Consider the following 16089-nt stretch of genomic DNA (forward strand, 5'->3'; position numbering starts at 1 on the left):
GCAAAGTCAATTTGATTAAGCAATGCTATGATTTATTTCCATTTCATTTCATACATTTTTTTATTATTTTGTCCGTACATTTGCGTGCCGTTTTTAATTTTCCTTGTTACTTACTAATTATTTCGCTTTTAACACCAATCGATATTAGATCCTGTATCAGTGAGCAAAATTTCGAACAAATATGGGCATTATTGGATATCAAAATAAGTGTGTATGGCACTACTTTTTTTTTTATCTTTTAGCTGCAATGTTCTTCATCCTTGTGTTTTTTATGTCTTTCAACTTTGACTAAAGTATGGCCGTGTTCATATTAAACGCTATCTACAGTAAACATGTTTACAATTAGTTTAATGTAATGTACACTGGTTTCACATTAAATTTGTTCACATCTATACACCTTGTTTAATTACCTGTACATGAGATATGTTCACACTTTTAAACTATATGTCATTTAAATGTTCATTACGTAGAACTGAATGCAAGTTTTTCGGACAACTTTTCTACCAGTCAGGGAACGACCATTTGACTTAAAAAAGGGGGGATGGATTTTTCCTTGAAAATATTCTGACCCCCCATTTGATAAAAAAAATATATATTCTGGTCATACAGATGGGAAAAAAAATCTGAATCCAGAGTTTCCCCCATTTATTATAGTGTTTTATGAGGTCCTTCAATTTTATGTTGAAAATTAAAAATCCGTAACCATGCATTATCAGCTAATTTTGGTCATAAGAAGTAATTCTATTAATTGCTTTTAAATATTGAAAAAAAAAATTAATTGCTAGCATCGAAAAAAACTGAATAAAAGCGTTCGCGCGAAAATAATTCTGACTCAGAAAAAAAATATAACCCCCCCCCCCTTTTTTTAACTGAAGTGGTTGCTCCTTTATGATAGCAATTTTGATGATTTGCAATAGTTTAAAGATACTAAAGATGTCTCGATTACGGATTAGAAAACGTAGGCTTCAGCAGCGTGCTTACAGACGAAGAAAAAAGGATTGAGATGTTAAGGATCACTACATTTCTATCTTTTCTGTTTGATTCGAATGGTATTTCTTCTCTAAGGAGTATTTAACAAAGGGAGGGGGTAATGTTTTTATTTTATTTCTAAGTGTATTTTAATGGATCCGAGATACTAGACAAACAATACAATTTACCTCACACTTTTTTAGTAAATGTTTATGAGTGAATCGTTGTTTAAGTAAAGACCAGTGGAAAATATTTCCGTGTACGTCCAGTCAATTCGGTAAGACCTTTTCAAATGAATTATGTGTTCGGGAATGATGATACTTTGAGTCTTGGTAAGGGGTTAATAAATCCAAACCTAAAGTTTTTTTTTATAACAAATTAATATAATATCAAGTTTAGACAAATATTTCTTTAAAGAACTTTAATTGTTATAAATATCAATTTTATTAAAAAAAATCGTTTCTTCCTTAAATATACATGGTAAAAATAATGTTCTAAGGGTGATCTCAGGTACTAGGGGTGATCTCAGGTGCTTACCCTTCCGGAGCACCTGAGATCACCTCTAGTTTTTTGGTAGGGTTCGTGTTGTTTATTCTATGTTTTCTATGTTGTGTCGTGTGTGCTGTTTGTCCTTTTCATTTTTAGCCATGGCGTTGTCAGTTTGTTTTAGATTTATGAGTTTGACTGACCCTTTGGTATCTTTCGTCCCTCTTTTCTAAATGTCTAGTTTTGTGTACACTTAACCTACATAAGGCCTACATTGACTATCGATTGCATGTAGACAAAACATGATTTACACTCCATGTAAACATTGAGTTTTATCAATGGGAACGTAATTGTGTTTTGTTTACGTGTGAGTTACACTAACACAACACCGAGTTTAGGTCAATGTGAATACGGCCTATGTTAGGCATCCTACACCTGGTATATTTGAAGAGCTTTTTACGCATTGAATTTCATTAAATTTGAAATTTCGTAATGTTTTGAAATACCGGTATTGAACTCCTACAAACATAACTATATATATTAAAGTTATAAGAAACGAGTGACCGGTGAAAAATAATGTTCTTCCAATTCTTGAAACAATGCAAACAAACATCATAAACTTAGTCTTCTGTTCAAGAATTTTTCATTTTTTTCGCATAAATTTCGTCTAATCGTCAATTTTTTTTCAAACAGTCAGTGTTGTTGTAAAAAATATGGCAGGTAATTAAAGTTCGTGTTTTGGAGCCGAAGTTTAACGATTGTCACCTGTTTGTCAACAATCAACAAAAAAGCATGGAAATTTAGCACGTGTTTAACATGTAAATTCAGATAAAAGTTTATTTTAAGGACATCCATGCGTATTGCGATCACCGGATTTTTACGAGATGGGTCACACTGAGGTCACTTTGCATACCGAAAATATGTCGGGGGAATTAAAATAAAGTAAACTTCTTCTAAATATGAATAAATTAAAGAATTTTCTTCAGAAAAAAAGTATATGTACATAATATGTACGGAAAATATGTCGGGGGAATTGCTTCCTGGAGGGAAGCAATTAAAATAACGTAAACTTCTAAATATGAATAAATTAAAGAATTTTCTTCAGAAAAAAGTATATGTACATAAGTTTTATAATGTAAACTATCCATTGAGTTATAAAAAAGCATATGCATTATTTTTTTTTAATTTGAGGTTTCTTATGACTTTAAGTTCATAAGTTAACAATTAAATGTTGGAAATTTTGGTTACGAACTTATTAATCTCGTAATCTATTCAGAAAAATAACATGGTTCCTTTACAAAATTTATTGCCGTGTATATATTAGATTGGACCTTGATCATATTCACCTATATTCAAGACCTTTTTTTAAAACAGTAGATTTATATATATATATATAAAAATCACGACAGTATTGTTCTGCGTTATACAATATCTACAATATCGCTCAATGTTGTAATTACTCTGCTCATATATTAATTTGTAATACGGCAATACCAGCTATGATATATAATGTGTTCAATACAGTAAACATCCTCAAATCGAAAACACATTTATGTGCAAAAACCGTTCGGAAACTTATTCGGAATGTTTGGAATACAGAAGTGCATTAACTGATTAATTGTCTGATAGATTGAAACTCATTTACTCCGAAAACGGTTCATGCGCCTTGACAAACAGCGCTTATATGAATTATGAAAATAAGAAGACGACAATTTGCCTCTTTTTCTTACAAAATACTAAAATTTACTTAGAAATTACTATTATGAAAATATACACCTGTCTATATATATAAGTTTTTATCAATGTTACACGTGCTTTATTGTTCATTTACTTTTACTTTTTCATCAAACACATGTTAATCTTTTATTGAATTGTGGAACTAGGCGCATATAAAACTGTTAACTTACTCCATAGTCAGGTTGGGATAAATCCAATGTAACTGTAGGTTTCTAAAATAAATAGAATGCTTTTATTTTCAAAAGGATAAATAAACTATACTAGAAATACTAGTAACATGTAACACATGTTAAATATACGTACGCTATTCCAATCAGGTTTCATAAATTCTCCCTCCTAGTTTTCACCAATTAAAGATTATAACTATTGGATCGGCTCAGAACCTTAATGTGCTTTAATGAGTTACAATTCAAGAGTTAGTTGCATAGGTCGCTATGCGACGTTGTTTTTTAAACCGTTAATAAATAAAACATGTTCGCAAAAACTGTATAGGATGTTTTCAATGTAGATTCTTTTTTCTGTTTTTATTAAATTAGTTTTACTGCATTTTTACTGAATCCACAGCTTCAATTAAGTACCCCTTAAATTATTTATTGGATATCTAGGGGGACATATTCAATAAAGCATATCTATAAAGTTAGTTTAATGTAAATTCTGAGTATAATTTGAACCATTACTTTTTGTTAAACATCAGAATTTGATGAGGTCCCTTCCTAGCATTAAATGTCATTTACCAAATCTACAAAACAACTGTAAGATTTCGTCGTACAATTAAAATTCATGATATTTTTATGAGAAGTTCGGTCGGATTATTTTCTGAAATTAGATAAGTTTAAATGGAAAAAAAGCCGTAATCTTTAATCCATATATAGTTATTGTTTACTACTGCTTCATATTAAACATGGACAAAAACGTATATACGAGCTACTCAAATCGGCAGTTGTTTGTCAGAAGTCCAAGATATTTTTGTCAAATATAAAACCCTGCATCATATAAGTAGTGAGATCTTTTGAAGTGTCAATTATAAAAATTTAACACTTTGACAGGTCTAAATAAAATGAACATATGGTAATAACATGTATATTGTTGAGGACTACATAAGTTTGACTAAAATATCTGTTGTTTTGTATGATGCGCTGTTTGATCCTCGTCTCATATCCATTTCCCCATTGTACGCACATAAATCTACCTACTCTAGCTCCTTTTACCGTTGGTCCAGAACAAATGAAATCATTACAGCCTATGTCTATGTAATTATTAGGCCACTGAAAAATACAAGCAAAATCAATGTATTTTCATTATCAAGACGTCTTCGGTGCATTAAAATACAAGAACAAGCTACGAATTATGATTATTTATTAATATTATCAAAAGACAAAGAATAATGTTGATACACTTCCTGTTATTTTAATTTGATTATTCCATATGTCCTATTTTATGTTGACTTCATAATATAAACGAACGAAAAATGTTTTTTCAGACTTTCGGTCGTTTTATTTCTTCCTTTTTTTGTTACAATACATGTATACAAGTATGTGTATGTATCATAATTTTGTACTTCATGACTCCATACATTTGCGTCAATTATCAAATATATGTAACACACTGTTATGACATTTGTATTTTCAGTGCTTGACATGATATACTGAAACTTGTCTATCATTTATGATTATATTGTTTATTTTTCGAGCTTACTATATCATTGATATATACCACCGTTTCATGTTGGATCATTATATTGAATGCATGCTAAAGTAAAACACATTAAACTTCATTTAGTCAAACATTTTCCGTTTGTAAATCAACTGTTCTATTCTCTCTTGAGAGTTAATTATGGCACCCTAAACGGAGTTTGGGTGACATATTGTTATTCTACGTTTCTTTTTTTCTTATTATTTTTCTTCCACTTTTTTTGTCCAGCTTATATCTTGGAATTGGATGAACCAAATGTTATGGAATTATACCATAATGTTAACCAGCATGTGCAGATTTGCAATCGGGGTATGGCATTTTCAAGATGGCCACCGTTACCATGGAAACAGAATAAATGTGAAAAATAAAACTTTTGTTTTTGGTGAATAATTTGAGTGTGCATGAACATAGAATCATCTAATTTTTATATATTATTAGTGTCCACTATATACAAGTTTTAGGGGATTTTGAGAAGCTTTGGAACTACTATATTGCCATGGAAACTAAATACATTTAGCATTAAACCCTATGGGAAAACCTTAAAGTAGCATATACTCCGTTAACAAGGAAGGTCAAACTCAATGAAACTACATGGATATGTAACATGGCATGTTTCAAAGTAGCACCTGTCTTTGGAATTTTGGAATTGGTAACCGTTACCATGGAAACAGCAAAAATTTTCAAAAGTTTCAAAAGTTTCAAATTGCTCCAAACTTTATGAAATTTTACAACAATGTTCATAAACGTTGTAGATACGCTCTTTGACTTTGGAATTTTCAAAATGGCTGCCGCTCACTTGGCAATAGGGGGAGGGTGCCATCCGTTATTGCTAGCAATTACAAATCTAGTTATCTTTGATTTTATATAACAATGATTCGTGTCTATTAATTGCATTATATATCTCTTCAGAACTAACACCTGATGTTCATTCTTAAATGTCATACGCATATCTCATTGGGTGTGTCACTTGAAAGAAATAATATTATATTTCAATTAAGGTTGACATTAGTACAAGATATGGTCACCTATTCTTCTCCTATCTGAACAAAAATGTATGTTGAAAATGGGTTTCATTGATTAGGAGTGTGGGATGTGAAAGCAAGCAGTCGCATTCAATACAAATAAGGATGTTAAATTCGATGCATCGTGTAGGGAGAATGACCATCTATCTACATGGTGTACTCTTAGGTAGTTTATTAAGTGGTCTGTTGCATGAAAGCTTTTGTCCTATACAATATTTTTTTTATAAACAATTGGTATTCTTCATTGCCCGCCTTTCGTCATGAATGACTGATTGTGCATATCCTACTGACATGATTTATTTTCCAATTATCAACGTGTTATCATGTATATAATGAGTATGTATAGCATCACACATTTATGTTAGTAGTCTTATATAATATATACCTCAGCGTCATCACAATTATGGTTGGATTCGCCCATCTTTATCCTTCCTTTGCTGTCACGGTTTATACCCATACTTAAAGATGAAGTTAATGTCATCCATACCAAAAACTTGAACATTGCGACCAAGAAGAAGGTTAACAAATCTGAAAATACTAGAAATTCAAGATGTAAAATAAGCGGATGTTTATTTGATATACTGGAGGGTACAACAGGGTCATCGAAATAGTCTGACCTGGTAATGACTGCAAGAAACGTTCAACAAAACAGGATGAAAAAATCAGGACTGTAGAGGAAACAGCTGTACAGACATGTAAAAATGTTAGTCTGAAATAATAACAGGTGAAAATAAATGTCCCGTCCGAACGAAAATATTCTGTCCCTCTCCGACTGTAAATTAACAATCCTCACAAAAATCTCTTCACTACTTCAGTTGTGACCAGTCTTATGCCAGTGAAGATGTCAGAGTGTTTTTTGCTATATTAAAGTTTATTTGTAATATTATCTCTATTAAATCACACTGAAAACACAGTTGAAAACACTAGTTTTTGGTGGTGTTTGTGTTGTTTATTCTTTAGTTTTCTATGTTGTGTCATGCCTACTATTGTTTGTCTGTTTGTCCATATCACTTTTAGCCATGACGGTGTCAGTTTATTTTCGATTTATGAGTTTGACTGTCCCTCTGGTATCTTTCGTCCCTCTTTTTGAAACATGATGATTCAATAGGATTGATTCCTTACCAATATGTTATCTATAGTACCCCATAAAATAACTCCTAGGCAATAAACTTGCATTTTTTGTTTTGAAATAGCAAAGCATTATGTCTATTCTATTTATATTGGGTATTGAAATGTATAATACCAATCATACAAAAAGCATGACAAATAAACAGCAATTTTATTTACAAAAACAAATACAATCTCTTCATTTCATTGAATTCCTATACAGGAATGATACTCGTTGACATTTACAGAACACAAATGCAATTACAAAAATAATCAATAGAAAACAGACATATGTTCTCCATTATAAGTGACATATATTTGCTCCAACTCAATGTTTTACATCATACATACGGTCTACTCAGCTAAACCTATATTACAAATTACTCTTCAAAATGAAACAACATTTTTCTTCTTGTTGAAATAATGGCTTTACATAACTTAAATTACACCAGAGTATATTTAAACTAAATTCAAAAGTTATAATAATTGCGATATGAATTCATTTTCAAATCCATCCATGCAAAGAGGACGTATTATTTGCTGTGAAGGGGTGCTAGTCAATCTGAAATTTCTATGAGTAATTTGCTATAACTTATTCTAAACTTCATCATTGTATAAATGATACTTTTGTTAAAGTTTAGTATATGATATTTTTCAATTTCAAAATTATTTATTACCTCATTACACGTTCTTATTGTATAACCACCTTTACATAAGAAAATTTCTGTACCAAGTTGGAAATATGACAATTGTTATCCATTCGTTTAATGTGCTGAGGCTTTTGATTTTGTCATTTGATTAGGGACTTTTCGTTTTGAAGTTTTTCCAGGGGTTCAGTATTTTTGTGATTTTACTTTTGACCATCATGACTATCATAACATACCTATAGTCACAGAAAGAGCTTGTTTCCAGGATTTCAAGATTCATCCTCTATTGTGAATATAATTGAAACAAATAATATTGATAATACTAATTTGCTTTTCCCAAACATTTTAAAACCCAAATTTACTTAATAACATTTTTATTTCACTAGAAAAATCGTTAGCTAGGATAAACTTTTCAATAAATGCTTTCTTTACCATAATTCCACTAGTCAGAGTAAAAATGTGAAGCCAAAAATGTATTGTCTTTTTGGAGCTTACATTGATAGCATTAATTCACTTAGGGTTATTATTACCAGCCAATACAAAATTCTTCATTCTACGTTTAGTTTTTTTTATAGTGAATGTCACTTTGTCGTGACTTCATCATTGAGTGAAAGGGAAGTAATCGTTTCCAATAGGGTATCGACAATATAGTTTTACTTCGAAAGAGAATATTGGACATAATATTTTTGCCAATATATCAGTATCTTCAAAAAGATTTCTTTTAAGAGTCTCTATTGACAGATTTGTTTTTAAAGAATTTATATCAATGGCATAAAAAAACACCATCTGGACACCGATCGAATGCAACCTCTGGGCTTGCACCACAGATTATCAAATTGTTAAATAGTAACATGAATTTGAAAGAAAAGACAAGACGTAATGAATTTATATAAATTGCACAATAAAAAATGGCCAATGTCAAAACTTTTGTAGTGCAATAGAATGAAGGTCAACATATTATAGACAATATATGGTAACACACATATTCAAAGCAAGGGGAAGGTACACAATTGATTTGAAATAGACTGAACAGAATTCATCGCATATTAATAACGGATCAAGCCAAGATGTTTAATCAAACATAAAAAAAGGGACTTTTGCATAAATCGTTAACTTAGGCATACGACAGAATGAAACATACATAAACATGGTGAACGAAGGTAAGGACATTACAGCCTATAGTCAATACCGAGTGGTGATACTAATGGTATAAGCACATGTTCACACAGTAAAAAATGTCAAACATCAAAACACGAGGTGTGAAAAGTGGAGGCAATCTAATTAAGGTAAAAAACTCGGATTTCGTTATATAACATAGGAGTCGAAGTTCTCTATTGTCATTTGATTGAAGTTAAGGCATACATAACTAAAAACTAGAAAACTACTAAGAAAAGACTACACAAAACAAACTATGTCAATGGAATATAGATCATGTTAGATTAAAACCCTCAAGAAATAATCATAAAGCACAGTTTCATGATAAAAAAAAATGCAATATGAAATTCTAAAAAGAAGACACAGATACTTTCTACAATTCATCAGGCAAAACAAATACCTAAAATACATTTTAAGACACAACTGTACAACTAGAGGCATTCGTCATAATTGACGTGCAATTACCAAAATAAAGATGTTTATCGTGGAAACCAAGATACAGCACCTGAAAAGGACACATATTTTTAACTGTTTTAATCTTAAAATCAGAAAAACTGAGAATTGTTATTAGAGGTAAGCTGCAATATATAAACAGCAACCCAACTTTGGGACAATTCAAACGGCTTACTGATCTACATTAAAAACATATTAACTATAAAAAAACAAAATATGAATCTGTAAATTAATAATGAAATCAGAGAAGTACCGATTTCATCAAATTCTCAAGATGCAGATAAGACAAATGAATTGAAAAGGATACAAACAAGGTTAAAATTTGACCAAAACAGTTTAAAAAACATTTGAAAAAAATACAAAACTGTAAACAGTGTGACAAGAAAACTCAAGCAATACATCTACCAAAAATAGAAAAATAGATATAACAACCTCTGTAAACACATAGGATAAAGCAGGTTAAAAATAAAAAGCAATTACTTTTGAAACATTAAAAGACCAGAAAAATCAGAATAAACAAGGACTCTCCAATAAACATAACTGTTTGTAAGCAGAACAGTTGTGAAGTCAAAATTCAAGCGACTACTAGAATTAACATGATTAATGCATTTATTTGTATTGCATTTTCAAAGATAAAGATTGGGATCGGTTTGTTACACGACTAGAGAAATTAATACATGTCATGCCTATATTCGACGCACACTTCGGATTGCTAAAAATAAAACAAGATATATGTGCATGCGATAACACTTACATTATAAACATACAAAATTTCCATTCAACCTTTGTAATATACATATAATGTGATACAAAGGATTATATACTTTTTTGCAATTATTTCGCTATGCGAACCATAAAATGATATTAACCTTACACGGTTTACAATTGAAATCAATAATTGTATAGACATATGTTAAAGTAACAGGTGGTTTGTTCCCTTCATTAATGCTCTAAAGCTTTTTATTTGTAAAACTTATTTACAATAATTTTACTTCGTTATTATTTGTGTGGGCTCACGCATACGTGTAATCCCTTTTCCGATTATAAGCAAATAACACAAAACTGTATTGATTATACATAATGTCCATGTAAATGTAACAGTGTTACATGATTTTACTTACAAAGTAGAACAAGTGAGCTTATACTGTTTAACTAAACATATAAATATGAACTAAATCATGCATACATCTAGCATGTCTAAAACAGTGATCAGTAATAGTATTCACACATGTATGACTGTAGGAAGTTATAATGCACATTTTGAATTAAATGGTTCATTAAATATTCAAGCACTTAATATTAATTTACAGAAAAATCAGCTATCACATTTTCTTTTCTATCTCAACTTCAAATCTGTGTTGAAAATATAGTTTTGACCATCATTATTACTTTTTCAAAACTCTATGACATATACTGTGGATTCATTACTATTTATTGGATACCAATTTTCATTTTTTTTTTCATGGATACAGGTGAATCACAAAGAAGTCTTAGAATAATCCAAGTTATTATTTATATGTTTATAAAACTTAAAAACTATACACATTATTTATCTCTATTCTTTATGTTTAATATAGGCTTCATTTCTATGCCACCCATTATAATCTATTTAATACACCCAGGCCAGCATAAATACTTGAACTAAATAATGAAAGACAGTGAAATTTGTGCAACAGTTAATCATGTTAATAATAGGCCGTAGATAATATGTTTAAAGGGAGATAAAACAAATCGAAATTCTTATAAGAACAACGCATCTGCAGTAGAGTCGCGACGCGAACAATCTGTAGCATAAGCTTACTATGAATATGTATTTGAGATGCGTTGCTACAGCTAAAAGCAAACTTCGCAATTTGGAAACTATATAAACCTAACAATTATCATAAACTTGTCTTGTCTAGTGTCCGTTGTTGTCTACTAGGATGACATTCCAACACTGAAGAAGATATGTACGTTTTAACTTTTGTTATTCCTAAATAAGAACGATAATTAATTAAATTGTAAATGTATTCAGAAGACACAAAACTTTAGTTCATATTTACATGTAAACTGATACCAGACTGCATTTTTTACAGACTTTGTCATATTCTTAGTAAGTAAGGGATAAAAATATATTTTGGTTCATGTGTTTTCAATAAAAATTGTCATTATTGATGTCACAAATATTTCAAATGCACAATATAAAATAAGATTTAAAATATTTTACCTGCATGTATCTAGTTAAATATCCTTGTATGTTTATCATCAGACGTTTTCTACTTGGACTACATGTCACATTCGAATAAATTAGAATAAATATGTTGTCCTGTCATTAATTAAATTATATTGTAATATTCAACAAGTTTAAATAAAGATACTAATTATAAAAACAAATTTTAATCTGGTTTAACTACATTAAAAATGAACAAATGCATCACTGAAATAAGAGACTGCATGGAGATTACAGATTTTAGAGAATAGTAGACAAAAAAGCGCAGAATCAAATGCAATTAAACCAATGAAGACAAGAAAAAAGGTATAGCATAGAGAAAATTGGGTATAAAAACATACTGAGAAAAAAATATGTAAAGAATTGAGATAAACTACTTAAAACTGAAAGAATGCAGAAATCAAGATCCCGAATCGAAATACTCAAATAAAGACAACAAGAATTAGGAGCAATATCTTAACAGTTCAATCTAGTAAATACCTATCTTAATTTGGACATGTTTACTGATACAGTTGAACTCTTCAAAAATATCAGACTAAAACATTTGTACGCACGGTAAATGGACAGATACTTGAACTGTTTCACTAAAATGGTGAATAAAGGATACTCCGGAAGTAAGGAACATCAGTCCAAAAATAACAAAAGACCTTTTCAAAATAAAGATCTACATATAAATGAAGGTTTGTGAGATGCATACGATCCAACAGATCCTTATTATTGAAGTGTGTATGAATCTAGGTAAAACCTTACCGAACAGACACATTTAATATTTGAATTGAATACAATCATAATCAAAATTTACACTTTATAATTGTGGTATGACCAAAGCATTTTCCTGATTATACTTCTTTATGACTACTAAAACCAAAAAATTATTGAAAGCAAATGATGTTTAACTCTGTGATACCTTCACAGATAGTGACAAATTGGACCTCACAGCAATAATCAAAATAATTTGAGTTTGAATTTGCCATAGGGAGTCGGAACATTAGTTTAAAAAAATAAGAATTTATCAACGTGGAATTTAAGATTTGTTTCTTATAAATCATAAATAATATCGAAGCACCGGTTATTGAGCTGATGATACCCTCAGAGATAAGCAGTACAACGATAATAGGATCGACATACAACTTACGAGTCTAGATAACTAAAACAGTAAAGTTCGGACAGTACAGCGAATTTGACGAGCACTGCAAATCGAGTTAGAATGCGAATCACGTGTGAACGCAGCATTATATAACATAAATAATGACATGTCCTCATCATCAATCACACAGAAAACACGGTGACCATGTTTCAAATATAAATTCATTGCCACACAATCGACTGAATCAACTGCTTTTCGCTTATCGTCACCCAGTGGTACATATTACCCTCCCGGAGCACCTGAGATCACCCCTAGTTTTTGATGGGGTTCGTGTTGCTTATCCTTTAGTTTTCTATGTTGTGTCATGTGTACTATTTTTGTCAATTTATCTTTTTTATTTTTAGACATGGCATTGTCAGTTTATTTTCGATTTATGAGTTTGGCTGTTCCTCTGGTATCTTTCGTCCCTCTTTTACATGATTATCGCTACCTATTTTATGAAATTTTCCATTGATCTTACTAACTGATGATTTCCTTTCTCAGCACAGTAGAGTGCTATGAAAACTTATCGTTATAGAAACTAAGGAAGCACGTACCTTTGTCAATGAAATTAACAACGGTGTTATAGCTAGGTAAAATAGCAATAAACAGATTATTTTTGGTCATCTCAAAGATAATCTATACAAATAGTATGAATATTGAGGACGATATCAGAACAAACTCATTGGCTTCCGAATTAAAGAAAGGAATGTATTTATAATCAAATGGTACCAGTCCAATAAAGAATAACCAAACCAAATTCAGGTTATACCAACTGAGCCTGAGAGAGATGAAACCTTTATTTTAAAAGTTGTTTCTTTTAATTCATCAAAGGTGAATTCTAAACAAAAATATGTTACAAATCATTTCTGTACCAAAGCAATGACTACGGAGTTGATTATACTGTAGTGGATTACAGGCATTTTGGGGGCTTTGACTGTGGTATATGTTTATGAAGGTTAGGATAGCGCTTAGAACCATTTGGATCTTTGAAAATAGATACCACTTAGGGTTCGTAACCCATTGACTTTTTCTCGATTTTTATCACTGACTTTGAAGCCTCAATCGACTTATAAAGCTTAAGACTCAGCATTTCTTACACGACCAAAAACTTAGGTTGATCTTGTACAGACAGATTGCATAAATTAACGGTAGCGACATGTCAGCTTTCAAAAGAAGCTTTTAAAAAGGATTGTTTCTCATTTTCATTGTTTCCAGCTAGTGACAATCAGTCTGAATTGTGTGTTATGTGCAACATCCGACATGGTATCTGTAAGTTTGTCCTGGTGTGAAAGGATGTTTGTGGTTACCTAAAACAACTGCTACAGGGAATGAAATTTTGAAAGTTTAGTGTGAACTGTTTTTGTAGTCAACACTTCGGTGTTGACATGAATATCAATAATGTGGTCATTTTTATAAATTTCCTGTTTACAAAACTTTGAATTTTTGGAAAAAACTAAGGATTTTCTTATCCCAGGCATAGATTACCTTAGCATAATTTGGCACAACTTTTTGGAATTTTGGATCCCAATGCTCTTCAACTTTGTACTTGTTTGGCTTTATAAATATTTTGATATGACCGTCACTGATGAGTCTTATGTAGACAAAACGAGCGTCTGGCGTACTAAATTATAATCCTTGTACCTTTGATATCTATTTGTATAAATGCTAGAGAGACATAATGATCAATAAGTGAAGTATAATGATGATGACCATGAGTCTTTCTACGCCGAGGGGCAGAGGTAATAATATTCTTCATATTCAACGTACTACAGGTTGGACTAAATAAATCATCAAAGAGCATCCAATGAAAGATGTATGTAACCTGGACTGACCGGGGTGAAAGTCGGAGAAATTTGGTCTACTATTATATGCAAATAAATTTACCATGCTAATTGACGGATGAAAATCCGTTTGTCCGAACTCCTTTAAAACCAAAACGCAAAAGTAGATTATTAAGATTTAGAAATGTTCAAATACGTTCCCGTCCCTTTTGATACGAAAACAAAAAAGCCATAGATTATCCCGACTATAGATTTTTTCTAGTAAATAACATTAAAGGATAGAAAAGAAGAAAGTTAACTTACAGATATCACCTGTCCTACATTAATCCATTTCAAACTCAGTGACACAGAATGTAATTAATGAGTTTCATATCAAACATTAACGATGGAATATTTTGTTATATCGACTTATTAACCATATGTCTGCAACATACGACAAATTTCAACATTTATCCAATCATCCGATATACTGATTTGTGTTGAGATTATGTCCCCTTGAGAATTTTCTACTAAAAATTGCTTATTTGATGACCATTAATGATTCCTATTACCTTTTAAGTATTAGATTTCAAAGTCGATATTTGTTTGAAATTTCATTGTATTGAAATCGTTATAAAAACAATCTGTTTTGTACTAGTGTACATATATTTCAGCGTTTTATAGATTAATGATGGTAAATTATACTTAACAAGCCATGTGATCGTCAACATTCAGCCATATTTTCTGAGTGAGGGTTGCAATAACTAGAATTCAAAAAGGTTCAGTCAGGAATTTGGCGGAAATTTCTTTCGCTGCTTTTTGGCAAAACGCACATTCTTATTATTTAGTATAAAATCTAGACCGACAATATTTGTCATACCACATCTTCTTATATCTATCGACAATGTTAGATCTGCAAGAATGAGATAGATTTTTTTTTCTTTTTTCTTCACTCAGCAGGATTTTAAGTTTATATTAAAAAGAAGATGTGAGTCAACTCTTTAAAAGAGCCCAAATGACACAGAAATTAACAACTATAGGTCACCGTACGGACTTCAACAATAAGCAAAGCCCATATCGCATAGGCTATATATGAAAGGCCCCGAAATGACTAAAGTAAAACAATTCAACGAGAAAACTAACGGCCTAATTTATGTACAAAAATGAACGAAAAACAAATATGTAACACATCAACAAACGACAACCACTGAATTACAGGCTCCTGACTTGGGACAGGCACATACATACAGAATGTGGCGGGATAAAACTTGTAAGGGGATCCCTAACCTCCCCTAACCTGTTTTTTACATAAATAAGGCCGTTAGTTTTCTCGTTTGAATTGTTTTACATTGTCTTATCGGGCCCTTTATAGCTCACTATGCGGTATGGGCTTTGCTCATTGTTGAAGGCCGTACGGTGACCTATAGTTGTTAATGTCTGTGTTATTTTGGTCTTTTGTGGATAGTTGTCTCATTGGCAATCATACCCGGCATCTTCTTTTTTTATACTATGTGACAGTCAGTACAAATAGCAGAATGAACGAAGCTTTAGCTGGTAAATTTCTTTAAAGTGGTCGTACATATTTTTAATAAAGGTGTCCGTAACGCTTATTGCTTAGGTTTTTCTCCGTCAATAAGGACAATGCATTGAACATGTTGAAAGTGTCAAATATGTGGTTTTATTTTGCTAGTCTTCCAGATATATGGATAATAAGTCATATAGA

At 31.1% G+C, this 16089-nt stretch overlaps 1 protein-coding gene across 4 annotated transcripts in view; it reads right to left on the reverse strand.

Annotated features, from left to right (window-relative positions):
• The window catches only part of LOC143076128 (uncharacterized), a 34661-nt gene extending 19631 nt beyond the window's left edge, over positions 1–15030 (reverse strand). Inside the window, exons 1-4 of one of the 4 annotated variants that reach the window (XM_076251781.1) lie at positions 14939–15030; positions 6292–6443; positions 4386–4457; positions 3363–3404 (exon numbers count right to left, since the gene is read on the reverse strand). In XM_076251781.1, the coding sequence (XP_076107896.1) occupies positions 3363–3404; positions 4386–4457; positions 6292–6408 (231 nt within the window). In that variant the 5' untranslated portion in view covers positions 6409–6443; positions 14939–15030. Of the gene's footprint in view, positions 1–3362; positions 3405–4385; positions 4458–6291; positions 6444–10022; positions 10044–11474; positions 11550–14690; positions 14872–14938 lie in introns of those variants that run through there. The other 3 variants (XM_076251779.1, XM_076251780.1, XM_076251782.1) reach the window with 3 other exon arrangements.
• Between the last annotated feature and the right edge of the window lie 1059 nt (positions 15031–16089).

This window comes from Mytilus galloprovincialis, chromosome 5 (assembly GCF_965363235.1).
Source record: "Mytilus galloprovincialis chromosome 5, xbMytGall1.hap1.1, whole genome shotgun sequence".
Taxonomy (NCBI): Eukaryota; Metazoa; Mollusca; class Bivalvia; order Mytilida; family Mytilidae; genus Mytilus; species Mytilus galloprovincialis.